Source organism: Caretta caretta, chromosome 5 (genome assembly GCF_965140235.1).
Source record: "Caretta caretta isolate rCarCar2 chromosome 5, rCarCar1.hap1, whole genome shotgun sequence".
Lineage (NCBI taxonomy): Eukaryota > Metazoa > Chordata > Testudines > Cheloniidae > Caretta > Caretta caretta.
The window spans coordinates 52,009,100-52,035,016 of record NC_134210.1 but is presented as its reverse complement, the minus strand read 5'-3'; the positions used below and the strand labels follow the sequence as shown (position 1 = coordinate 52,035,016).

At 42.5% G+C, this 25,917-nt stretch overlaps 1 protein-coding gene across 4 annotated transcripts in view; it reads right to left on the bottom strand.

Moving 5' to 3' along the window:
* Positions 1-25,917, bottom strand: part of MSH3 (mutS homolog 3) — a 184,546-nt gene that overhangs the window by 5,176 nt on the left and 153,453 nt on the right. For 3 of the 4 annotated variants that reach the window (XM_048850086.2, XM_048850090.2, XM_048850091.2), the window contains 4 exons: positions 9,835-10,021; positions 9,489-9,618; positions 6,020-6,194; positions 3,102-3,259 (listed from right to left, as the gene is read on the bottom strand). In XM_048850086.2, the coding sequence (XP_048706043.2) occupies positions 3,102-3,259; positions 6,020-6,194; positions 9,489-9,618; positions 9,835-10,021 (650 nt within the window). The remainder of the gene's footprint in view (positions 1-3,101; positions 3,260-6,019; positions 6,195-9,488; positions 9,619-9,834; positions 10,022-25,917) is intronic. The other variant, XM_048850088.2, reaches the window with a different exon arrangement.

Here is a 25,917-nt window from a genome sequence, read left to right as displayed (position 1 = left end):
TGGTGTTGAGGACCCATCGGTCCAAGGTGAGCCGCGACCATTCTGGGAGGAAAGCACACAACCAATTGGAGAAAAGGAGCTTTACTGGGGGAAGGTCCCTGCTGAGAATTGGCAGGGTACCCCCGAGCATCCCGTCAAAAATGCCCTTTGCCCATCTGCCTGACCTTAGAAGACCCAGGGTGGAGGGCAGGCCAGGATTGCTGTTGCAGGTGCTTTCTATAGTCCCACTGCTTTTTGTGGGCAGCTTCGTACTTTGGGAGGGAAACCTGGGCAGAGGCCTGCTGCAGCTTGAAACTTGGGTTTTGCTGGAGGAGAGACATAGAGGCCCAAGGTCTGGAGGGTCGTGTGGGAGTCTTTCATGCCATGCAGCCTTGTGTCTGTTTCCTCAGCAAACAGAGCCTTCCCGTCGAAAGGGAGATCCTGCATTGACGACTGCGCTTTGCTGGAGAGCCCAGAGAGCAGAAACCATGACGCCCATCTCATGGACACCGCTGAGGCCATGGACCGTGCGGCCGTGTCTGCTGCATCTGAAGTAGCCTGCAGGGATGCCCTTGCGGCCACCGCCCCTTCCTCCACAAGCACCTTAAACTCCTCCTTATTGCGCTCCTGGAGGGAGTCCTCAAACTTGGGGAGGGATTCCCAGAGGTTAAATTCGTAGCAACGCAGGAGAGCCTGATGGTTTGCTACTCGTAGCTGAAAGCTTGACAACGAATAAACTTTTTTCCCAAAAGTACCCAGCCTCCGAGAGTCTTTGCTCTTGGGGGTCGGGGCTGGTTGCCCCTGCCGCTCCCTGTGGTTGACTGACTTGACCACCAAGGAGCTGGGCGCCGGGTGGGTATACAGATACTCGTGTCCCTTCGTGGGTACAAAGTACTTGCGCTCCGCTTTTTTAGAGATGGGAGCCAATGAGGTTGGTGTTTGCCACAGGGCATTTGAAATTCTTGCCACTCTTTCATGGAGCGGCAAGGCCACCCTGCCCGGCGCTGAAGGGGACAGCACATTGAACAGGGAGTCTGAGGGCTCTTCCATCTCCTCAGCCTGGAGGTGGAGGCTCGCTGCCACTTTTTTTAGGAGGTCTTGGTGAGCCTGGTAGGCCTCCTGCAGGATGGAGGGGGGTGGGGCCACAATCAGCTCCTCCAGACAGGGGGAAGCTCTTGCGGTGCTTTGGGTGTCATCCAGCACCAGAGGATCCAACACCTGGTCAGACCCTGGGCACGATACCGAGGATACGGGTCCCCCTGACCTTTTTTCTGGCAGTCGACAGATGGACACCGACAGTGCTTCCGAGGCCCCGGCCACCGAGTCAGCCCTCACCGGGGGCTGCGCCGGAGGCCACGGTGCCCACTGGTACCACTGGGCTGGCCACGACACTTGGTGCCATTGCACTTGCTAAGGCACCGGTGGGGCTGGCTGTTAGGGCTGGCTAGCTTGACCTGTAGACGGGTGGCTGTGAGTCCCGGTTGGACGGCACCCATCTAGACAGTCTGGCTGGCATTGAGGGCGATCCACATGGATTGTGCCCTGAACAGTTGCTAGGCAGTGATCGGGAATGTTCCCTCAACCGAGACCGGTACCAGACCAGTGGCGACTGTGGTGATCCCAGTGACGGCTTGCCTCTGGAGCGTGGGGCCGACATCAGTGGAGCTCCGGGCACCAGCATGGACATGACTTCCCTGGCTGCCTGAAGGGCTTTGGGTGTAGATGGCATCCGTACATCCAGAGAGGCTACTCCACTCAATGTGAGTCGGAGGCCTAGAGCCCGATGGGGATCCAGGACTACCTGACATGGGCCTAACCTCTGTCCCAGACTTCCCTCGGTGCTGTTGCGAAAATGGAGTCTTTCTGGTCTTCTTGGAGTGCCCTGTGGACGGGGAGCAGTGCCGACTGCATGATGGTACTGGAGGGTCTCCGCATACCGATGCCACGGTGCTGGGTACCGGTTCGGAGCGGTGCTGGGGTCGGGGGCCAGTGCTGACTCCGTCAGGATGGCCCGGAGCCTAATGTCCCTTTCTTTTTTGGTCTGGGGCTTGAAAGACTTGCAGATCTTGCACCTTTCGCCGATATAGGTTTCTCCCAAGCAGTACAGACAATCCGCTTGCGGGTCGCTCCTTGGCATAGAGTGCCTACAAGAGCTGAATGACAAAGCCTGGGACGCGGGGCATGCTCCGGCCCGGGCTCGATGACTAACTAAACTAACTGAATTAGTTGACTACAGGTACTGCTGAACAAACGAAGAGTTCTGGGGACGACCTGCAGCAAAGCTGGAGCTGAGCAGTTCTGACGCACCTTCACTGGCGGCAAGAAGGAACTGAGGGTGAGAGGAGAGCAGCCGCCCCTTATACTGCACCAGGCAGGCACTACTCCAGGGGTCGTGGGGGGGGGGGGGTCGAATGCTCTCCCCTACGGGTACTGCTAGGGGAAAAACTACCGGCACCGGTGCACATGGCGAGCACGCATACCTATTGTGGAATAGACATGAGCAATCACTTGAAGAAGAACACTTCATTCCAGAAGGAAAGACCTAAAACTTTTCATAATAAACAATGCTTGCGACATTTTCTGAAGAACTCTGATGTCCCTATTGTTTTCAGCAGGACTTTTTACATTTAGCAGGGAAATAGTTTCGAGTCAAGGAGGTGCCTTTTGCTGTCACTATGTAATTCTATAAAGATTAGGCAGAGTTGTAAACTGTTGAAAATCACTATTTTCTGTCTGTGGCTCCCACAGTTGAGCTTGGTTTTGGCAACATACCAAAATCTCACAACATTATGGCAGTGTACACGCAGTGCCCTATTGTGTCACTTCAACATTTATAGTTAGGACAAAATCCGAACAGGTAAATGGATTATCTGGATGTCGCTGCTCATTTAAGTACTTCTTTGCTTAGGGAGATGGGTATTGCATCAGAAAGCAGGAGGCTCTGAGTTCACGAATCACTTCTACTGACTACTGCCGCTAATTCTGTACCCTTCACAATTGTTATTAAGCAAAACCTCATACCGCAAGGAAAGTTTTCACAAGCTTGGAGCAGAACCCTAATCTCTAATATGGGAACTCAACTCCCATCTACTTAGCCACATTGCCTCTCAGAAAGAACCTACCATGATTTTCTCTCTGTCTAGGTTGTCTGTAAAAGAGGCCACTCATATATTTCAGTTTCTTGTGTTGTTGTCTAGTGGCTGGTGGACATAAGATAACAGCCTTTTCCTGCTGACAGCTAGCATAGTTAGTTCTGTAGTTCAGGTGGTAGGATGCTGTGCTGTGCAGGAGTAAAGAAGGCACACAGTTCAAATCTTAGTGATGATTCCTGGTGAGGAGTTTACTACAGTTGCCGACAAATAAATTTTCTTTTGCTTTTTCCCTTTTTAAAAAACTACATATAAAAAGCTATCTTAAAAGAATGACTATGGAAGCTTAATTATAAGAACTGTAAAATTCAGACAAGCCAGAATTAATACCTACTCAACTAAGATTAGGTTATAACGCTGCCTTAGCTAGTTTAAATTGTCTTCTCTTTGCAGAGTAATTTTTAAATGACTTTAGAACCTCACACAGCAGACGATAGAATTAAGACATTTATGAGCAACTTGAGGTTTTACTTTTGAATTATGAACCATATAATACTGACAAGTGTAAATTACTGCATAATTTTTCTTCAACTCTTTATATATCCTCTATGTAGATATTAAGGTTTTATTGTTCTGGTCTTAAAACATGACAGGATAAGAATTGGCTTTAAGCTCTGTACACTGCTTAGCTTCAAAGGAATTTTTTGTACCCCAAAATAATTAGGGCCTAAAAAATTGCCCTGGAAATCCTTCTACCTATATTATTTATGATAATCAGAAAGAGCTTGATCTATATTACATTGCTAAGAGCTGGTTTGATTTGACATTTCAGATGAGACTCAGAAAAAATCATTAAAGTTAGAAGAAGTCATTTTACAGTGCAGATCTATTATGTACAAACCAACAACATAAACAGAAGAATCCTTACAGATGTCAACATTTTATGAGTCTTTAAATCAGATGTAGAAATAAGTATTTACAGTACCTATCTGTACTTTTGACTAACCTGTTTACATACAGTTGTTAAAATGTTATAAGGTCGATAAGAAATTATGCCAATTAATACACTAGAGAATCATCCCTCACCCATTGTATAAATCAGCCCGACTGGAGCACCCTGTAGTGGCAGACTACAGCAGAAACGGTATGCCTTTCTCAGTTTCCCTGCTCGAGAGGCCACAGTAACTCCATGTCAGACTTTTTGCCTCAGTCACACCCTACTCTAGAGCCAGTGGTATTACCAAAATAGTGTAAAACAGTTGATAACAAAAGACCCGAACATAGTCCATTTATCACCCCCCTGCAGATAGTCCTTAAAATCACACATTTTCTTGTCCATCTACATAGCACATATCAAATTCTAGCATCTTCCAACACACCTGGGCTCCTTATCAGTCCTTTTCTGTCTCTCTCCCCGGATAGCCATCCCAGCCCTTCCAACTTGAGCATAACCCCACTCTTCCCAGCGGGGACCTCCACAGACCCTCTGCTGGAAGATCATCCTCACTGTTCCCCTAGGGCCCTTCTCAAGCATGAAGACATCAATGTGTAAGCCCCTTTGCAGCTCCCCATGACCTTCAGCCCTCTCCAGCCCTGGCTCTTTGGGCTTGAGGAAGTCAGCCAACAAACCTCTCTTGCTGTTCTCCTGCCTTCAGCCTTCCCCCAGGAACCATGTACAACAGTGATACTCAGACCTCAGTGGTTCAGGAGCCAAATTAGCAATCAACATTACCCAAAAGAGCCACAGTAGTGTGAATTAATTGTTACACTTTCTTTCTTTCTCCTTCTCTATAAAATTCTCACAGCAAAATGACTGACCAAGTATTATATTTTACAACTACAATTGGTTAATAACATAGTAATTGGCTGGTTAATAATTAAATCACACAGTGTTTTAATATCTATATTAAAGATATAGCAAAGAGCCACAGGAGATACATTAAAGAGCCACTTCGGCTCTCAAGCCTCAGTCTGAGTAGCACTGATGTACAGTTTCCTTCAGGAACCTCCCAGTCTCCTGGGCTTTGGCAGCTCTCACCTGCCAATATCTCCCTCCCAGGCAGTTCTCACCTGTCCTTCACCTGACCAACTCCTCCACTGTCTCAGTCTCTTTCCATTTATATGGCCCAGATGCCTTCTCTTAAGCCTAATTGGGAAGCAGATGATTAATCACAGGTACACTGGCTTCTTCTTTCTTAAAGGGTCAGTGTCACCCTGTGACACCTACATAATGCACAGTTTATGTATAAGCACATATCTGAAGTTCGATATCAATAAAAACATTAAAATCCCTAAATTTCCGGAAAATGTAAAGTTTTGAGGTTTATCAAAGCTAATACAAACATATATTCTTAATTAAATCAGAAACAAAGCTCTCCAGGTCCTTCTCTATTTTTATAAATAGCTAGCAACTCTAAAGTCTTAAGTAAATAAGTTGAAATTATTTTCTAAATTAAAAATATCCGGGCTAAGCATTTTAAGACATCAACTAATCTTTTTAGTATGTATTAATAAATAAAGAATTATGTAAATAGACATCACATTTATATTTATTTTCTTCCTGAAGAAAAAGTAAAAATAAGTTTTAGAGGAACAAATTAGCTTCCTAAAAGTTGCTGTAAAAGATTCAAAATTGTTGCTGCCTACACTAGTTCATATCTAAAAAAAACAAACATACATACCACATATTTTAGGTAGTTTAAACCTTTGATAGGGTGACTAAATATAAACTAATTTCAATTATTTAATTTAGAAAGCTTTGACTAAAAAAGGATAGCATGATTTCATACACTTTTTCAGGAGCTGTTTTCATTTTATCTTAATTAAGTATTTAAGTGTGTCTGGTATAACTCTTACTGCTCTTTTTGATACCCCATTTACTGGGAAAAGCTCCCCTACTCACATCTGAAGGTTTCATTACAAACAGAAGAATGCATCACAATTATTCTGACCTTTTCATATTCACTAATCCCTCAAGCTCCTTTGATTTGTGAGCTGCCTTCTTTAAGATTTCTTCAGGAACATCTGCTAATTTAGCAACATTTAGTCCATAACTCCTTGCAGCAACTCCTCTAGTTATTTGATAAAGAAAAGTGATAAATTCAGGATTCTCTTCATCTTCAGATCCTAGAGAATAAGAAAAAAAATCACTATTGTATCAACAAAACTCCTGCAGATTAAGTTGACAGAACAACAACATATTATCTACATAATTCATGCATCTTCCTTAATAACCATACCCTACGAGGAACATTAAGCCAAAAAAGATGGATTATCTCAAGTGCCAAAATGTTTCCTAGCTCTCCAGTATACTTTGCATAGCCCCTTTCCAATAGCTTAATTCTCATTTGGGGCCTGATCATTGAGAAGCTGTGTGTGTGGAGAAGCTACCGAACTGGGCCTTCTCTCTTTGTAAGGCTGGCAAGGTTACTGACACTAGTTTAGGCTACGTTTATACTGGACACCACTGCTGGCGACATGTAGGATATGTGTAAGTATGCATCACAATGAAAAGCGGGCTTCATCCTACTGTGGTATATCTCTACACCAGAGGCGGGCAAACTATAGCGTGCAGGACAGTCCTGCCCAACCCTTGAGCTCCCAGCTGGAGAGGCTAGCTCCTGGCCCCTCCCACGCTGTCCTCCCTCCCCCACAGCCTCAGCTTGCTGCGTCGCCAGCACTCTGGCCTGGGCAGCACGCCGAGCAGCATGGCATGACTGGCTCCGGCTGGGCAGCGGGGCTGTGAGCTCCTCCTCCTCTGAGCAGCATGGTAAGGGGGCACGGAGGGGTTGGGTAAGGGGCAGGGAGTCCTGGTGGGCAGTCAGGGGATGGGGAACGGGGGGGGGGGGTTGGATAGGCATGGGAGTCCCGCAGGGCCTGTCAGGGGGCAGGGGTGTGGATAGGGGTCAAGGCAGTCAGGGGACAGGGGGTGGGGGGCAGTTAGGGGTGGGGATCCTGGGAGGGGGCGGTCAGGGGACAAGGAGCAGTGGGATTGGGTGAGTTGGGGGTTTTGAGGGGGACAGTCAGGAGGCAGTAAGTGGGAGCCAGGCTATTTGGGGAGGCACAGCCTTCCCTATCTGGCCCTCCACACAGTTTTGCAACCCCAATGTGGCCCTCAGGCCAAAAAGTTTGTCCACCCCTGCTCTACACACCTCAGTGAAAGGCTGTGGTGGGGGAATGCATTTGGGAAAGGCTCCGGTGGCAGGGACCTGCCAGAGTCTTTCTTCTGCCTTCACTCTGCCAGAGCCTCTCCTCACTGCGAGAGTCCTTTTTCTGTGGCTAAGGCCTTGTCTATACTAAAGGGAAAAGTTGATCTAAGCTACGCAATTTGAGTTTCATGACTAGCGTAACTCAAATCGACATAGCTTAGATCTGCTTACGGCGGGGTGATCTTCTCTATCAGGTGGAGTACAGGAGTCGATGGGAGAGGGATTGGTGGTCAATTTAGCGGGTCTTCTCTAGACCCACTAAATTTACCGCTGATGCATTGATTGCCGCAGTGTTGATCCTCTGATAAGTGTAGACAAGCCCTGAGAAAGGCTCTAGTAGCTCCCTGTGGCAGGGAGAGCCTCAAACAGGGTGAAGCAGTGGGACTCTGCACTGCTAAAAACAGCAGTGTAGACAGGAGGTGGCAATGCTTGGGCATGTATACAGTGGTGTATAATATGTACCCTAAAGGTTCATATGTATCTTTACTCTACTCACCTAAGTAGCGCCTTACTGGCTACACTGTTATATATACCCGTGTTAGTGGGATGTGCAGTGTATGTACTCTGCATGCTGCCGTAAGGCGTGAGCAGGATAGACATACCCTTAGTGTACAGTTTAAATATATAAAACTAACTAGTTCTCCAGAACCATAATATCCTGTCTCTCCAATATTCCTGAACAGACACGGAGGAGTGGAGAAAGTGCCAGAACCTGTGCACGCAGGGGCTCTGCACACCCAGCACACCAAAAGGCTCTCTGGTCACCAGTGAGATAGGTGCCCGGGCTTGATTTGAGGAAGAGTAGAGGGTGGGGATGGTGGACCTAAATTACAGTTGGAAGTTACAGATAAGGGTTGTCTTCCCAAGCCTCAGGTGGGAGCACAAGAATCATCATAGCTATTGCAACCATGATGATTCCCTTCCTCTGTCCTTGTGAAGATCTCCAGCACATACCCCACAGACCCCCAATCATTGCCATTCAATCATTCCTCTTTTCTTTGGAAAACAGGGAGGTGCTCTCAGTGGTGAAGTCAGGTTGACTCAGTCTTTGAGTGCTGTTTTGAACTCAGTGCCATGGCTTCAAGCCTGTGGAGTTGGCCTCTGCTATCCCAAAACATGACAAAGAAGGGGGCCCAGCAACAAAGCAGGAGAGATTTAACAGAGCTAAAACAAAATATTTAACAAAATAAAGGCTAAGTCAAGTGAAAACTTTGCAAAATATACCAAAAAGTCTAACTCTGTTGAAGTTATTCAAACCTGAAGATAACGAACAAAAGAAAGAGATAAGGGTAGTGACTGACACCGTGGAGCTCCTGCTCACAGCCCATGGTAGTGGGGGTGGAGTGGGAAGGGGGCAGGAGGGGAGAGACAGAACTGCACCCCTTATATGTCCTCAGGAAACAGAGCATAAAAATACAGGCAGGGTGCATGCTCAGACCAACTAACACGGCTATCTAGAAAGGTAAGAAGAGGAAAAATTTAATATTAATTTTCTTCTCATCTCATTAACATAATGAGACTATCGCATCAGCCTGATAACCAGACCATAACATTTAAATATTGATTTTTTGTGAATGAAATAGTTTGATGATCAGGCAGGTAATTCCCTTCATTAGGAATGCCAGCGTAAGTATGACATCATAAAAAACATCAGCCAATTAGAGCATGACTTCAAACAATCAATCAGTGTTCAAAATGCGTATGTCCTTGTTTCCTGTCATTTAAATAAAACATAAAACTAAAGGTCAAATTCTACCCGTTATATGTTGGTTGATGGCTCCCACTGAAAGAAATGAGAGTTATGTGCATATATGCCAGTGCAAGTTTTTGAAGTAATTACAATTATTTGAGCACATTTTTTAAACCAGTTAGCTTGAGAATATCATGTACAATAATACATAATATTTTAAAATCTGGTATTCAAAGCGTACTAAGTGCTGTGTATATAAATAAGGAGACAAAAAGTCCCTATTCTGATGTATTTACAGTTTAAACAAACAACAATATATCCTAAGGCTAATTAATCATGAAACAAAAATACATTTTTTCAGTTTTCAAGCAAACAAGAGATTTAAGATATAGATTGAGATTCTTAAAGCAGTGTAGTGGATTCAGACATACATCTTCCTCATATCCGTGCTTAAATCCCCAAACCTCAACCTATATCTTTATATCTGTAATACTAATAACCTCAGAAAATTTCATACTGTACCTTTTTGTTGTTCACTTTCTTCTTCATTCACCAGGAAGCCCATGTGGTAGTTCCCAACCTGCTCTGGGTATATCTTTTCTAGATCACATACTGAGGGGTAGTGAGTGACAAACAGTGTCAATGATTCTACCTACAGCAAAAGATACACATGTATGAATATTTTTTTAAACAGATGTTTAGTACTAGTGTCCTCTCTTCCATAGTTCTTCACTCTGTGAAGCTGAACACATGCACATTGCTCCACAAAGGAAAAAATAATCTTGCAGACATGCTTAGCGTAGTTAAGAGTTCCCCTGTAATACAGATACAAATACATTTAAAAGTGTATGACAGATTAAACACTTACATCTCTAATAAAATGTTCAAGTGTAGCATAAGCAATAGCAATTCCATCATGTGTGCTAGTTCCTCTCCCCAGTTCATCCAATATTACTAGTGAACGTGAAGTTGCTCTTCTTATTATCTCTGCTGTATCCGTTAGTTCCTCCATGAAAGTACTCTGACTCTTGTATATGTTGTCTGCAGCACCCATTCTGCAACAGAAAACAAGGTAGTTTGTTTAATTTATTACATTCAAATCAAAACACCCTGTGCTTTGGAAAACAAGGATAAAAAAAATCAATACTTTTGAAAATCAAATCAGCTTCCTAAAAACTTTTCTTGTTGTTCCAAGGACATAGACATATGGCTTGAATTATAATTCAACATCTGTAAAAAAACAACAAAGTCCATCTCATACAATTCTAAACCTCTTTTTAAAAAGTTACAATACACAGATGCAAAAGCAAAGACATTATAAACAAAAGAAACATCCTGTAGCATAAGGATACATAAGTAACAAATGTGCCCTAAAGTGATGGGATGTACTGACTTTGCAGGATTCTAGGGAAGAACCTTTCCAGGTCACCAGTAATCTGTCTTGCTCGAAGGCAAGTAAACCCATTATCTGTATCTGCTTCAGGAGTTCTATAAAACCAGCAGAGGTTTAAACAAGTGAATTTACTTGGCATGTGGTCCTTGTGATTTTGACAACAAACCCTGCTGGAAGAGCATAACCTGCTTAATATCTCTTGAAAAGCCCTGGGAACTTAAGAGACCTGCTAGCCCACAGTAGCCTCTAGTGAAGATAAACTAATGAAGAATGATTCTTCTATGCTTTGGATAGTTTGTTTCTCTTTCTTGTAAGCACCTTTATTAATGTCCAACAGAGGCAGCAGAGCTAGTACCTGAAGTAGAGAGACCCGAGTGGTTCTTTCTGGTTTTTTGTTTATTCTGTTCTTCTAAGTGAATCAAATAAATGTCACATTCCAGGCAAGGAGGAAGACTTCATTAATCAAAGTGTCTGGGTGCTCATTTATGGTGGGGAAATCTAATCTTTGTTACAGAACTTAATATTCAGAACAGAAGAGGAATCAAGGCATAGCTGACAGTGGCAGGTACTGGTATTCCCAAATTTAGGAATCAACTCATGGTCTCTGGAATTTGTGCACCCAAGCAGTGTTTCAATCTGAAGAAACCTCTGGACAATTATAATAGTTTGGTCTTACAAACAGTAATATTTGGAGAATGGGAATTAATGTAGTAGTTTGTCTCAGTTAAAGAAGCAATCTTGCTGACATCCTTAAAATCATTAGGAGAAAAAAAATTTAGCAAACATTGTAGGGGATTGAAGAGCAGTCTCCCATTAGCTAACATAAATAGATATCTCTTCATCCTGCCACACATTTGTTTCAGAACCGCTCACTTGTAACCAAACATACAAGAATGGCCATAATGAACTCTTTTTTGTGTCAGGATCAGTATTGACTTGTCTTTGTTTATTTTCACACTTAACTGGATGAACAGAAGCAGTATCTGCTGGATGAAGTCTGCTACCTATTGACAAGACTTTCCACGAATCACTCAGTCATGTCTGACTGGGAACACTTGGATTCCCAGTTTCCTGAGGTTAGCTGCCACTACTGCATGGAACTTTGTGAACACAGCTGTGGACAGGCCAAATGGCAGTACTCTATAGTGGTAATGGCAGCCTCCCACTAGGAAGCTTAGATACCTTCTTGGGCTGAGTGGATTGAGGTATGAAAAGAGGCATCACATATGCAAACTACAGGTGGAACGGCTTTTCCTGCAAAACAAATCCAGCTTCCTGGTCTCTTTCTCTTTAGGTGCTGACCTTTCTTGCCCCAGTGAGTCTTCTCATTGGCTGCTGCCACTACCAGTGAGCCTGGTGTGGGATCAGTGTAAAATTGTTCGAATTCTTGACAAAGCAGCAGTCTTTTCTCTAAGATGTTGGGGCCAATGAGGCAAGGGTTTGCCACAGTGGTTGGGAGGGTCTAATAGATCTTCATGTATTGGGAGAGATAATGACCTGACATAGAGGCATGGAGAATATCAAGGAGCTTTTCAGGTTTGTCTTGGACTATCAGGACTTGACAGGAATTTTTAGGGGAGATATGACTCAATGTCTTGAAATGCTTTACAGTTCTGCTTGCAATCCCTCATCTGATCATGTGTTGGTGATATCTGGCTGCACACACACACACAAAGGGGAAAAAATCCTTGCAGATATGCTTAGTGTAGCATTCAGAGTTCCCATTTAATACAGAAACAAATACATTTAAAAGTGTATTACAAATTAAACACGTACATCTCTAATAAAATGTTCAAGTATAGCATAAGCAATAGCGATTCCTTCATGTGTGCTAGTTCCTCTCCTCAGTTCATCCAATATCACTAGTGAACTTGAGGTTGCTTTGAGGTGAGTGATTTGGGACTGAAGTGCAATACTGAAGTAGTTCTGAGCCCTAGAGGCCCCCTAGAGGAATGCCCCCTAGAGGCCAATACTGTCTAAGATGTAGATAAGCATAGGGGGCTCGTGGCTAATGGAGAGGGTACCAAGGATCTGTATCCCTTCGTAGAAGTAAAAGTGGGCGGCAACCTGGGCAGTAGTGACCATGAGATGGTCGAGTTCAGGATCCTGACAAAAAGGAAGAAAGGAGAGCACAGAACCCAGACCCTGGACTTCAGAAAAACAGACTTTGACTCCCTCAGTGAACTGTTGGGCAGGATCCCCTGGGAGGCTAATATGAGGGAGAAAGGAGTCCAGGAGAGCTGGCTGTATTTTAAAGAAGCCTTATTGAGGGCGCAGGAACAAACCATCCCAATGTGCAGAAAGAATAGCAAATATGGTAGCCGACCAGTTTGGCTTAACAAAGAAATCTTTGGTGAGTTTGAACCCAAAAAGGAAGCTTACAAAAAGTGGAAACTTGGACAGATGACTAGGGAGGAGTATAAAAATATTGCTCAAGCATGCAGGGGTGTAAGCAGGAAGGCCAAAGCACAACTGGAGTTGCAGCTAGCAAGGGATGTGAATCGTAACAAGAAGTGTTTCTACAGGTATGCTAGCAACAAGAGGAAGTCAGGGAAAGTGTGGGGCCCTTACTGAATGGGGGAGGCAACCTAGTGACAGATGATGTGGAAAAAGCTGAAGTACTCAATGCTTTTTTTTTGCCTTGGTCTTCACAGACCACTGTGCACTGGGCAGCATGGTATGGGGAGGAGGTGAGCAGCCCTCAGTGATGCAATAATTGGTTAAGAACTATTTAGAAAAACTGGACATACACAAGTCCATGGGGCTGGATGCAACGTATCTGAGGGTGCTGAGGCAGTTAGCTGACGGGATTGCAGAGCCATTGGCCATTATCTTTGAAGACTCGTGGCGACTGGGGGAGATCCTGGACGATTGGAAAAAGGCAATTATACTCCCCATCTTTAAAAAAGGGATGAAGGAGAACCCCAGGAACTATAGCCTCACCTCAGTTCCTGGAAAAATCATGGAGCAGGTCCTCAAGGAATCCATTTTGAAGCACTTGGAGGAGAGGAAGGTGATCAGGAACAGTCAACATGCATTCACCAAGGGCAAGTCATGCCTGACCAACCTGATTGCCTTCTATGATGAGATAACTGGCTCTGTGGATATGGGGAAAGCGGTGGATGTGATATACCTTGACTTTAGCAAAGCTTTTGATACGGTCTCCCACTCTCGCCAGCAAGTAAAAAGTATGGATTGGATGAATGGACTATAAGGTGGATAGAAAGCTGGCTAGATAATCAGGCTCAAAGGGTAGTGATCAACAGCTGGATGTCTAGTTGGTAGCCGGTATCAAGTGCAGTGCCCCAGGGGTCGGTCTTGGGGCTGGTTTTGTTCAACATCTTCATTAATGGTCCGGATGGTGGGATGGATTGCACCCTCAGCAAATTTGAAGATCACACTAAGCTGTAGGGATAGGGTCCAGAGTGACCTAGACAAATTGGAGGATTGGGCCAAAAGAAATCTGATGAGGTTCAACAAGGACAAGTGCAGAGTCCTGCATTTAGGATGGAAGAATCCTATGCACTGCTACAGGCTGGGGACCGACTGGCTAAGCAGTAGTTCTGCAGAAAAGGACCTGGGTATTACAGTGGACGAGAAGCTGGATATGAGTCAACAGTGTGCCCTTGTTGCCAAGAAGGCTCACGGGATATTGGGCTGCATTAGAAGAAGTGTTACCAGCAGATTGAGGAAAGTGATTATTCCCCTCTATTCGGCACTAGTGAGGCCACATCTGGAGTACTGTGTCCAGTTTTGGGCCCCCCAATACAGAAAGGATGTTGACAAATTGGAGAGAGTCCAGTGGAAGGCAACGAAAATGATTTGGGGGCAGGGAGACATGACATATGAGGAGAGGCTAAGCGAACTGGGCTTATTTAGTCTGCAGGAGTGAAGAGTGAGAGGGGATTTGATAGCAGCCTTCAACTACCTGAAGGGGGGTTCCAAAGAGGATGGAGGTAGGATGTTCTCAATTGTGGCAGATGACAGAACAAGGAGCAATGGTCTCAAGTTGCAGTGAGGGAGGTCTAGGTTGGATATTAGGAAAAACTATTTTGCTAGGAGGGTGGTGAAGCACTGGAATGGGTTACCTAGGGAGGTGGTGCAATCTCCATCCTTAGAGGTTTTTAAGGCCCAGCTTGACAAAGCCCTGGCTGGGATGATTTAGTTGGGGTTGGCTAGGATAATTTAGTTGAGCAGGGGGTTGGACTAGATGATGTCCTGAGGTCTCTTCCAACCCTAATCTTCTATGATTCATAGGCTCCAATATCTTTGATAACCAGAATCAACCCTAGAATCCCTGCCCAGTGTGAGAGGTCCTGAATATCCTGACCCAAGGTATCTTGCTGGGGAACCTTCCCTGCTATTCTCAGATTCAGAGGAGAAAGAATACTCCTCATGCAGAGGATGTACCAGTTGGTGCCTGGACTGAGTGAAATTTAGTGGGTACCAAGGATGTACTAGGTGATGATGTACCAGTGGAGGTACTTTTAAAGCTGCCAGCAGAGTTGAGTCTGAGGATACAGAGAGGTCCTTAGCAGCTAAGTAAACCCTTGGCATTTCACATGTCAAAGTGTGTGATATCTACTGTCAATGATGGTACCGATGGAACTGGTTGCAGACAAGATGTTCTTGAAAGAGTCAATACCATGGTCATTGGTACTGTAGTCATCAATACCAAGAGCCGCAACATCACAGAGCCACTACTAGTCAATCTCTGAGGAAAAAGAGTATCAGTTCCTGAAGCACAGTGGCTAGTGCCTTAATGGGCACTACAAGAAGTCTTCTTAGATCTTGGGCTACCCTTAGACTCAGTCAGTTGAGAGGATCTACAGGTCTTGGAATAGGAAGGGCATGGAGGACGAGAGATATGTCTCTTCTCTCTCTGTCTTATGCAGTTCTTGTCCCTCTCTCAAAAGTATTTCCCAGGAGTAGACAATGGGTTTGCCTAACTTTGAGCTGGGGCATGATTCCTGGCATGACGAGATATAACGGTGCTAGCTCTGATCAGCGGAGTGAGTGCCAGGAGGTGCTAGCTGCCCTCAGCAGATACCCATCAGAGATACTAGGTATGTACTTGGGGCAGCTAGCCACTGCCACTCATGTGGCATCACACAAAAGGCAGCCCTTGAATTTTGGAGATCAGTCATGTCTACTAAAGTGTAGTAGACTAAAGAGTATCACCCAGGTAAACAGAGAGCAAAGGAAACGCTATAAAAATTCCTAACAAGACTCTAAATTAGTCTAATCAAAGGGAGTCCTGACCAAAAACTGACCAAAAGAATCCATTGCAAGGGCATTGGACAAACACACACCAAAAATTAAATGTAGTATATATGGACAAGTATTTGAAGAAGAATCCTTTTTTCTGACGAAGCTATCTTTGTCCCCACAGTGAATTTTCTACACTTAATCCCAGATTTGGACATTTAGGTTATTTTTTATTTTTCCTTCTAATTATTTGGACTTTTCTTACTCGATTGGCCATCCATATATCCTAAGTATGTGATTTTTAACTATGAAGAATCAATTCAAAACTCTTAGTTCTACCTATCATTCTCTTTACCACTGTTTACATAGTTCCCATGAAGCCCTCAAATCTATCTAGGTTTCAGAGTAACAGCCGTGTTAGTCTGTATTCGCAAAAAGAAAAGGAGTACTTGTGGCACCTTAGAGACTAACAAATTTATTTGAGCATAAGCTTTCGTGAGCTACAGCTCACTTCATCGGATGCATACTGTGGAAACTGCAGAAGACATTATATACACAGAATCTATCTAGCAATTTGTTCATCTAATCTATGTTCATAGAAATAAAGATTTTCAGAATTTCCTGAGTAAATGCTCAAGCTCCAAGCAGAAGTGAAGTGGCCATTATCTTTTCCTCATTCTTAGCAATGGCTATAAAAATAAGTCTGTTTTTTAAACTCTCAAACATGGATTAGATTGAGGTAGACTTCAAACAGATGAAACAAAAACCTGATAAAGTTTAAAAAGCCATAAAAAACTATTAATGTCACCAATGAAGCAGTATAGATTTAATTTTCTGTAACTGTTCATGAACATTATACTTTTGGAATTCTTTCAGCTCATTATCAATACAATCTCAAGAATGCTTAGCAACAAAGGCTATCAAAAATGTTTGTGTTGGCAACTATTCACAACACTAAATGCTGATATGTTAAGTAAATCAAATAAAGCATTAATCCCTTAATTTAGATATTTTTATAGTGTCACAAATTATTTACAGTGATATTTGTGGTTTAAATTATTGATTTTAATACAAATTTAGGTTAGTGAATCTTTTTTCAACTCTGAATCAACTTCTAGAAGGCTCTACGTACAATGGTGTTGACTTAATTTTTGAATGTCTGGTTTAGTCCTTGTAAATTGTTCATGAAACCATAATCTTATACCTTTTTCACATATTTAACTAATCTCTTTACTTAGAATCCAAATACCCTGAGTACAGTTGAGAACAGTAGTAAATATTGGCCGGGTTACTCTCCTTATATTGGTTATGTGCAAGAGAAATGTTACAGATATTTGTTCAGGCCCTGATCCTGCAAATACTTACGCACATGTTTAGTTCTGCAAGTAGTCCCCATTAAAATCTAAGAGTTTCTAGATATTTTTATCTGGGTGCCCACAGTATGGGATGAGCTACATTTTTATATTTTATTAATAGAAAAAAAACACACACACACACACACCCAGCTATATTTTTATATATACACTACACCCATTACTGTTGTAGAATATACTAGATAGACAGAAAAATGTAGTATGACTGGGGAAACAATAGTGATACCAGAATGGAAGCATCCAGATATCCTGTGGACTATCTACAGTGGCATTTACTCGAAGCCAGAGGCAGAGAAAGATAACCACGGCTGAATGATAGGAGAACACACAAAGGAAATGCACTGAAGAGCAGGATGTAATATTCCAGATTGCAATAGGAACCTTACCAGCTCCATTTAGTTGTTGTTGCTAGGAGTAGCATATTAATATTAAACTTCCAATTCTGTAGAATTTATTAAAAATATTTATAATATATAAACCCAGTAGGATTGTTATATTTTCTAAATTATATTGTGTAAACATGTAATGTGATTGTGAGCTCCTCTTAAGTGCTGCTGAGAGATTCATCAGTGCAGAGCAAATGGAGTTTGGCTAGAAAGAAATTGCTAGTTAAGATCCGAGACATCCAAACAAAATAAAGCAATTTTTGTACAATTAAAAGCTCTTTATGTCGCTATATTCAATATACAATGTAAGACCTTTTCAATGGTTATTACTTTTTTGTGAAAAGTTCCAAATAGTAAAGATCTTAAGATACAGATTGTAAGAGCATTATTGCAAGAATATTTCAAAATATATTAGCTGTTAGTATATTAGCTGTGTTCAGGGCTAAAAAATTGCAGTGTACACATTTGGCTCAGGCTGGAGTCCAGGCTCTGGGACCCTCCCTGCTTGCAGGGTCTCAGAGCCTGGGCTCCAGCCTGAGCCCAAACATTTACACAGCAATTTTATAGCCCCACAGCCTGAGCAAGTTGACACATGCCCACCGTAGGTGTTTTACTACAGCGTAGACATACCCTTAGACACCTGCAGCCACATCTTGTTAACATGCGTTTTCTCATTGATAACTGAAAACAATTAAACAATCCTGAATGAAACTCTGAAAAATTAGATTAGTGAGAACAAAGGCATTTGGAAAATCCTTGTTTCCAGACAGCTCACCTTTTGTATGTAATGAATGACACTTTCATTTCCAGTTTAATGCTAAACCAACTGTACAGTTCAACTGAACTTCAACATTTTACACTTTTATGTTGGCAAGACTCAATTTGCTTTAAAAGCCCATTTGTCTAAAATACAGATTAGAAAAATGGAAATTGGTTCCTATTGCAGAGGAATGATCTGTCTGCAGACTGTCTTTACAGTACTGACAATAGCATCAAATAAGGACATTCATGCCTCCTAGGATGGTTTGGATTTCCATGCACCATAGTAAATCCAGTGTGTCAAGGCACCTCCGTTGCCTTGCCAAGCTCAGCATTTCCTCCTCTGGTGATAGGGGGCGGGACGGGGGCCCTGATGTAAATCAGTCCCACTGCAGAGAGTTTTTATCCCTCACTCGGGTTTTATTTTCCAATATTTACAAGGTGTTCCTTAGGGTAGGCCCAACCAGTACTCTTCAGACACACACACACACCCCACCCCAGGGAAAATCTTTCCCTGCCTCCTCCCTGGAGGACTGTCCCATTATGCTGGCCTCTGGGTGCCAGTCCTGTCCCAAACAGTCCATTAGCTTGGTTATTTTCTTTATAGAGAGTAGAGCAGCCTTCCACGCCTATTCTTCCTGCTGACACTAGCCATGCTGCAACTCTCACCTCTCCTCCTCTCCTTTACCAGAAGAGTGGTTTTTTTTAATGACAGGCAGCCCTTAATTGGACTCAGGTGTCCCTAGTGGAGCTGAAGTAATCCCATTTCAGCTCATACGGAAAAGAGCCTTTAACATTCTAGGGCTAATATACCTGCCTTCCCCCCTACTACACGCTGTTGTGGCTCTCCAGTCTGACTATGTCAAACCAGGTTTCTTCTTGCTGATGTAGGTCATCATTTATGTCCTTTGGACAGTTAATGTACATTCAGCAATATTATTTATCAGGAACGATTTAACATTGAAATAAGTACTCTTCACCCTGGATACATCACTAATGTGATTTACAAAGTTAATACTAGTGCCATGACAAAAGAAAGAGATCCTTTCCATGACCCAAAAGAGGGAAATTGAGAAAAGTGTACATGAAATAGCCTTCTAAAGTAACTTAGCAATTCCTGTCCTTCCCCCCACAAAAAAGCAGCCATGGAGTAAAATGTCATTTCAAAAATCAATTTACTAAAGGTAAAAATAGGAAGTTATACTAAAAAAATTGAATTAGTGAAGACAAGATGGGTGAGGTTATATCTTTCATTGGAAGGGACAAGCTTTTGAACTTCACAGAGCTCCTCCTCAGGTCTGGAGAAGGTAACCAGAGTGTCCAAGCTAAATAGAAGGTGGGACATATTGTTATACATAAGGGATTCACATGTTTTTGAGATCACTGAAAATGAAATGGCCAATCAAAACCTCTGGAGATGTAGAACAATGGAGGCTTGTAGGGAGTATGGTGTTTTACAAATTGTTGTAATGGGTCACAAAACCTGTCTCTCTGTTATGTCCATGGTTTTTAGTTTTAAGTCTAGCCAAGTTATAGATCAAGTTCCCAGGTTTGTCTTTTGAAGATGTTGTGCAGGCTTCCTTTGAGAACAAGGACTGAGAAGTCAACTATGGAGTGATCACTTTTTGAAAAGTGTCCACAGGTGATAGGGTGTTTTTATCTTTTAGCATTTTTCTGTGTGAATTCATTCGAGAGTGTAGTGATTGTCTGGCTTCACCCATATAGTTATTGGGGCATTTGATGCACTGGATGAGGTACACCACATGTAGAACCCACAAATCTCTCAGTTCCCATTATGCCATGTGAACATTTAGATACATGGTAGCCTTACAGCCTTCCCATCTCACCCTTCCTTAAAACAACAAAGGGAAAAATACGCTGCTCTCCGTACATCAAACAATACATACTCAGACTCCCATTTCCAGTGGATGTGCCAACTGGAAGGCTGAATTATTAACCTAGCTGTCAAGAAAGTGAAGCTCACCTGCCAGAAAGAGAATGATCTGGCAGTCCAGAGAAATAAAGTTAGGAACTGGTACCTTGAACATTCCACATCCTCTCCTACTGCAGTCATAAATATCTGAGAGCTACATTTATTTAAACAGAATTAGCCTTACTAGTTTGTCCACAAAGATGAGATGGAAGGTAGCATGTATTAGGACATTTACATCTGATGGTCAACATGAATTTTTGAGAGTTTAAAATTAGGCCATCAGATTTGGGACAGTGCTCCAGGGAGAAGGCAGGGAAAAGTATTCCCTTGTTGTGCGTGTCTTCGTTTGTCTGCAGAGTACTGCTTGGGACTACCCTGATGCACACCTTGTAAATATTGGAAAATAAAACCCGAGTGAAGGATATATTTTTTAATATATAATGAACAATTATCAAGTTGGTAGTGGATTACAAAAGCCATGTCAATAAATTAATATGTAATACCTCTACTAAAAATAAAGCAATATTTTAAATGAAAGATAAAGCAGCTACAATTCAGCAAGTATTGCACTAATTAGTCAATGGCAGAAAACTCAAACTCACTTGTATACTACTGATAATTCAGCTACTTTATTTTCACTAAGCAATTTCTTTGTGGATTCAAATCCATAAATTCATGACAAGAAAAACAATTTACACAAACAGAAAGTATAGAATTAACAAAAATAATCCTTATTCTAACTATGACAGAATGCATTACTGTATTTTGAACAACACAGTCCTAGAATGTTTGTTATTTTTCCATTATTCATGAAGAATGTCTTAACTATAAACATTTGCAAGGTTACATGGATGATATGCACTCAAAGCAGACTTTCAATAAAACTGAAGAAAATCCCATTTATGAAAAATATGCTCACATCATGAGAACTACTATACACTTAACATACATATTCTAACTGAAGAAATACACACAGCATGGTAACTACTCTAAATGAACGGAGGTACAGTGCAATATAATAAGAGTTTCAACTTTCAGTCTTTCATTTGTATTTTTACTTTTTACAGTTCAGTATTGTGGACCTGTGATATTCTCAAGGACTGGTACCCTGATGTTACTCCTACTACTACCTGGAACCATAAGCCACCAGCCCAGCTAGATTTTGTATGCAATGTGTCCCATGTCATTTTAACATCCACTCTCCTAATCCTACCTTTCAGTACATTTCTCTCATACCATAAAGACAAATTGAAATGGAAAGTGCAAGTCACCCCTTAAATGTATTACTTTATAGGCATGGTCAACAGAAACATATTAAAAAAGTGCAATACATCAGATAAATTATAAGCAATTTATCTGATGATCACCTTTAACCTGCAGGATGTGAATTGCATTGATTTTTGCTGAAAACCACTACAAGCCACAAGGTACAGTTAAAAACTTCAACTGCCTGTGGTAAACATCCAGTATTTAAAAACATTAACCAAAATTGATAGAACTGAATAGGATTGTCTTAAACTGTAAAACCATTCTAGACAGTACAGTCACAATGAAAAAGAGGTTTCCAACTTCAGAACATTCCTACTGTTTTACATGGCAGCAAGAGAGATTACAAGTGCTTCCACCAGTTCAGCCACCACTTAAAAATCATAGAATTATAGAATCGTAGGATTGGAATGGACCTCCAGAGGTCATCAGTCCAGTCCCCTTCACTCATGGCAGGACTAAGTATTATCTAGACCAGTGGTTTTCAAATTGGGTAGGGACCCCAAAGTGGGTCGCGAGCCCATTTTAATGGGGTCGCCAGGGCTGGCTTAGAGTTGCTGGACCCTCCACCCAGGGCCAAAGCCAGAGCCCCACTACCCAGGGCCCAAGCCAATGGGCATCAGCTCTGGGTGGCAGGGCTCAGGTTACAAGCCCCCTGCCCGTGGCTGAAGCCCTCAGGCTTCGCCCCCCCACCCCCCCCCCCACAGGACAGTGGGGCTTGGGTGGGCTCAGGCTTCAGTCCCCCCCTCCCTGGGGTCATGTAGTAATTTTTGTTGTCAGAAGGGGTTGCGGTGCAATGAAGTTTGAGAACCCCTGATCTAGACCATCCCTGACAGCTGTTTGTCTAACTTGAGCTTAAAAATCTCCAATGGTGGAGATTTCACAACGTCCCTGAGCAATTTATTCCAGTGCTTAACCAGCTAGAAAGTTTTTCCTAATGTACAACCTAAAGCTCCCTTGCTGCAATTTAAGCCCATTCCTTCTTGTCCTATCCTCAGACGTTAAGGAGAATAATTTTTCTTCTTCTTCCTTGTAACAACCTTTTTATGTTCTTAACTGTTATGTTCCCCCCAATTTTTTCAGTCTTCCCTCAGAGGTCTTGTTTTCTAGTTCTTTAATCATTTTTGTTGCTCTTCTCTGGACTTTCTCCAATTTTTCCACATCTTTCCTGAAATGTGGTGCCCAGAACGGGACACAATACTCCAGCTGAGGTCTAATCAGCATGGAGTAGAGGGGAATAATTACTTCTCCTGTCTTGCTTACAACACTCTTAATAATACACCCCAGAATGATGTTTGCTTTTTTTTGCAACAGTGTTACACTATTAACTCATAGTTAGTGTGTGACCCAATATGATTTCTGTCTGCAGTACTCCTTCCGAGACAGTCATTTCCCATTTTGTGTGTGTGCAACGGATCGTTTCTTCCTTAGTGGAGTACTTCACATTTGTCCCTCTTGAATTTCATTCTATTTACTTCAGACTGTTTCTCCAATTTATCCAGATCATTTTAAATTTTAATCCTATCTTCCAAAGCACTTGCAACCCCTCCCAGCTTGGTATTGTCTGCAAACTGTATATATTTTCTATGCCATTATCTAAATCATTGATGAGGATACTGAACAGAAACAGAACCAGAACTGATCCCTGCGGACACCACTCTATATGCAGTTACAGTTTGACTGTGAACCACTGCTAACTACTCTCTAGGAATGGTTTTCCAATCAGTTATGTTTCCACCTTATAGTAGCTCCATCTAGGTTGTAATTCCCTATACTTACCTCATGGCAACTACTCAAGGAAGTATGAGACTGTCAGGGTTTCTTCCCCACTCTGAACTCTGGGGTACAGATGTGGGGACCCGCAAAGGAAAAATTCACAAGTTGAGAAAACAAAGAAACTAATACGCCTTGCCTGGCTGTACTTACAATTTCTGTAATATGAGAGACTGGTTCAGAATGGTTTGGAGGACATGAATTGATGTCCTGTTCCTCTTAGTCCCAAGAGCAAACAAACACGGAAACAAAGAACCCAAAACAAAGCCTCTCCTCCCTCCATCCCCCCCACCCCCGATTTGAAAGTATCTTTTGTCCCCATTGGTTCCTTTGGTCAGGTGACAACCAGGTTATTTGAGCTTCTTAACCCCTTACAGGTAAGGAGGAATTTTAGGCTATGCTTATGCTTATGACAGAGACGTTAAGTGAGTTCAAGTTTCCACATCTCAACAGAAGTAACTCAAAAGCACAAATACTTGCTAATATATTAAATCATCCTGTTTTTTAAAACTTTGCATGGATTTGGTCAACCCTACATCCAAGGCCACATCTCTTGCATCAAATTCTCCTCTGATCACTAACTGGCCACCAACACCACCATGGGTGCGTGAAGACCCAAAGCGTGGATGAAAGGCCAAAAGGGAAAAACAAGGACCAAGAAGTAACAAGAATCCTTGTCACCCCTCCTCTGGAGGGAAAGGAAAGACATCCCCTTTTTTCCTAAACAATCAAACCTCCCGGCCCCAAGCTAGGAATATCTCATTGCCCTACAGCCAATCAGTGAAGTGAAGCCAATGTGGAAGGAATAAGATAAGCAAAAGGGACGAGATGTGAGAGCTAAAGCATGTTGACAACTCCTGTGACCCCAGGGTACTCTCCTCCTCCTTTCAGAGTAGCAGCCGTGTTAGTCTGTATCCGCAAAAAGAAAAGGAGGACTTGTGGCACCTTAACCAATTTATTTGAGCATAAGCTTTCATGAGCTACAGCTGACTTCATAGGAGGCATGTATCCGATGAAGTGAGTTGTAGCTTATGCTACAAACAAAAGCTTATGCTCAAATAAATTTGTTAGTTTCTAAGGTGCCACAAGTACTCCTCCTCCTTCTTGGGGCTCTAGTTGCAGGCCTGAGACCTGATCAATGCCCCCATCCCTCAATATTAAACCAGCCTTGGTTGAAACTCAGGTTGTTCACCACTAAAATTTTTAAAAAAGAGTGTTCTGCTGCTGATAAAACACCCCCCACCTCAGGAATGTCCCTAACAAGAGTTACAACCACCAAGGTTGTAAAAAGACCCTGGGAAATTAGGGAGAATACAAAAAGAAACTCAACAAATGGTAAAATAAGCTCTGACCAGAGTTTTATGTTGACCACCTGGACAAACAGAGACGGTCACAACTAAGTTACAATTTGGGCATAAAAAATAAAATGTAAAAAACTTGGGCAGGAATGAGGTCACACAGGTGCCAGTATGTAATTGGTTAAAAATTTTGTTATTTAGAAGTGTGGAATAATGTAATATGTTGAGTAAATTTGAAGGAGGTAGCTAGTTTTACTTATATAATGTAAATGAAAAACCATGCTTTTTGGGAACCATATCCAGACTGTGGTGCAAGATCAAGCTGCTAGAACTCTCACCCCTCTGCACGACCGTGACATGCAGAAGGATCGCCAGGAACCCCCAAATGATTGGATCCTGACTGGCCTTTGGTTGAAATTTGTCTGTATATTGGGAGTGGTGAACATAAGAGATTTGCTTGGTATATGTATTCTGTGAGTGTTGCTGATAAACAGATGTTTAGAGCACAACTGTGTAAGGCTCTTTCACTGGGAAAAGGTTCCAGAGTCCTGTAGAGCCCTGAGCCCAAAGGGAAAGGGTGGATACTTAAATTGACCAGGTTTCACCCTGAGCCCCGTGAGTAAGGAGATATGCCTTATACTCTGAGCCCTCAGAAGGAAAGGGTGGGGTTGCTTTAAATTGATTGGGTCATGCCTTGAGCCATTGGCAGGGTGCACTTAACAGAGTGGGTAACAGACTGGTGGAGAATGCGGGCAACCTAGGTCATTTGGACCAAACTAACGGAGCCTTACACAGCAGTTGGACAGAATATTTGTACATTTTCTGTCAAGAAGGACTGCAGCCTGCTTGACAGAATGAAATCTCCAGGAAACAAAGAAAGTGGAAAACTTAAGTTGAAAAGGACGGGTGGAAATTGGCAGAGGAACCAACCCTCCTTATGAAGTGGGTAGTGGACCAAGGTCCATGCCCAAGGGAAGATGACTCTTTTCAAGGAAAAAATGCATTGGCATATGCATGGAAAACCTGAAGTGTGGAACTCCAACACTGTGAGTTTTAGAGTTGCTCCGAGAAGAGATCAACAGTTGCAGCTCCCTTTCCTCTGTAAACATATGTAGAAAAGGTTACTTTAATGTGACCCAAAAGACCCTTTCTGTTGACATTGTTTGAACAAAGAATCTAGCAAACACTGTTCACTAGCACTAGCCCTAGTCACTAATCAAAGAAGTCACTATGCTTAGTGTTATTATATTTCTGTCAAAATGGACAGCTCATTTCAAAGTTTTCTGGAATGTTCAGGAATGAGAGTGATTGGCTGTACATTTTATGAGGTTTTAAAATGTTTTAAAATATTCATCAAGTTTTCAGAAACTTGACAGGACTAAATGCAATGACTTACAGACACAAAGGCAAAATTATAATAGGCAGTTACAGGAACATTTCTGGGAACACTGCTTTTTTATGCATATATGCATGTTATCCAACATCATCTCTTATTTTTAAGATTTTCATCAGTATTTATAACTTGAAAATTATTTGATTAGAACAAGTTAATCTGAATTTCT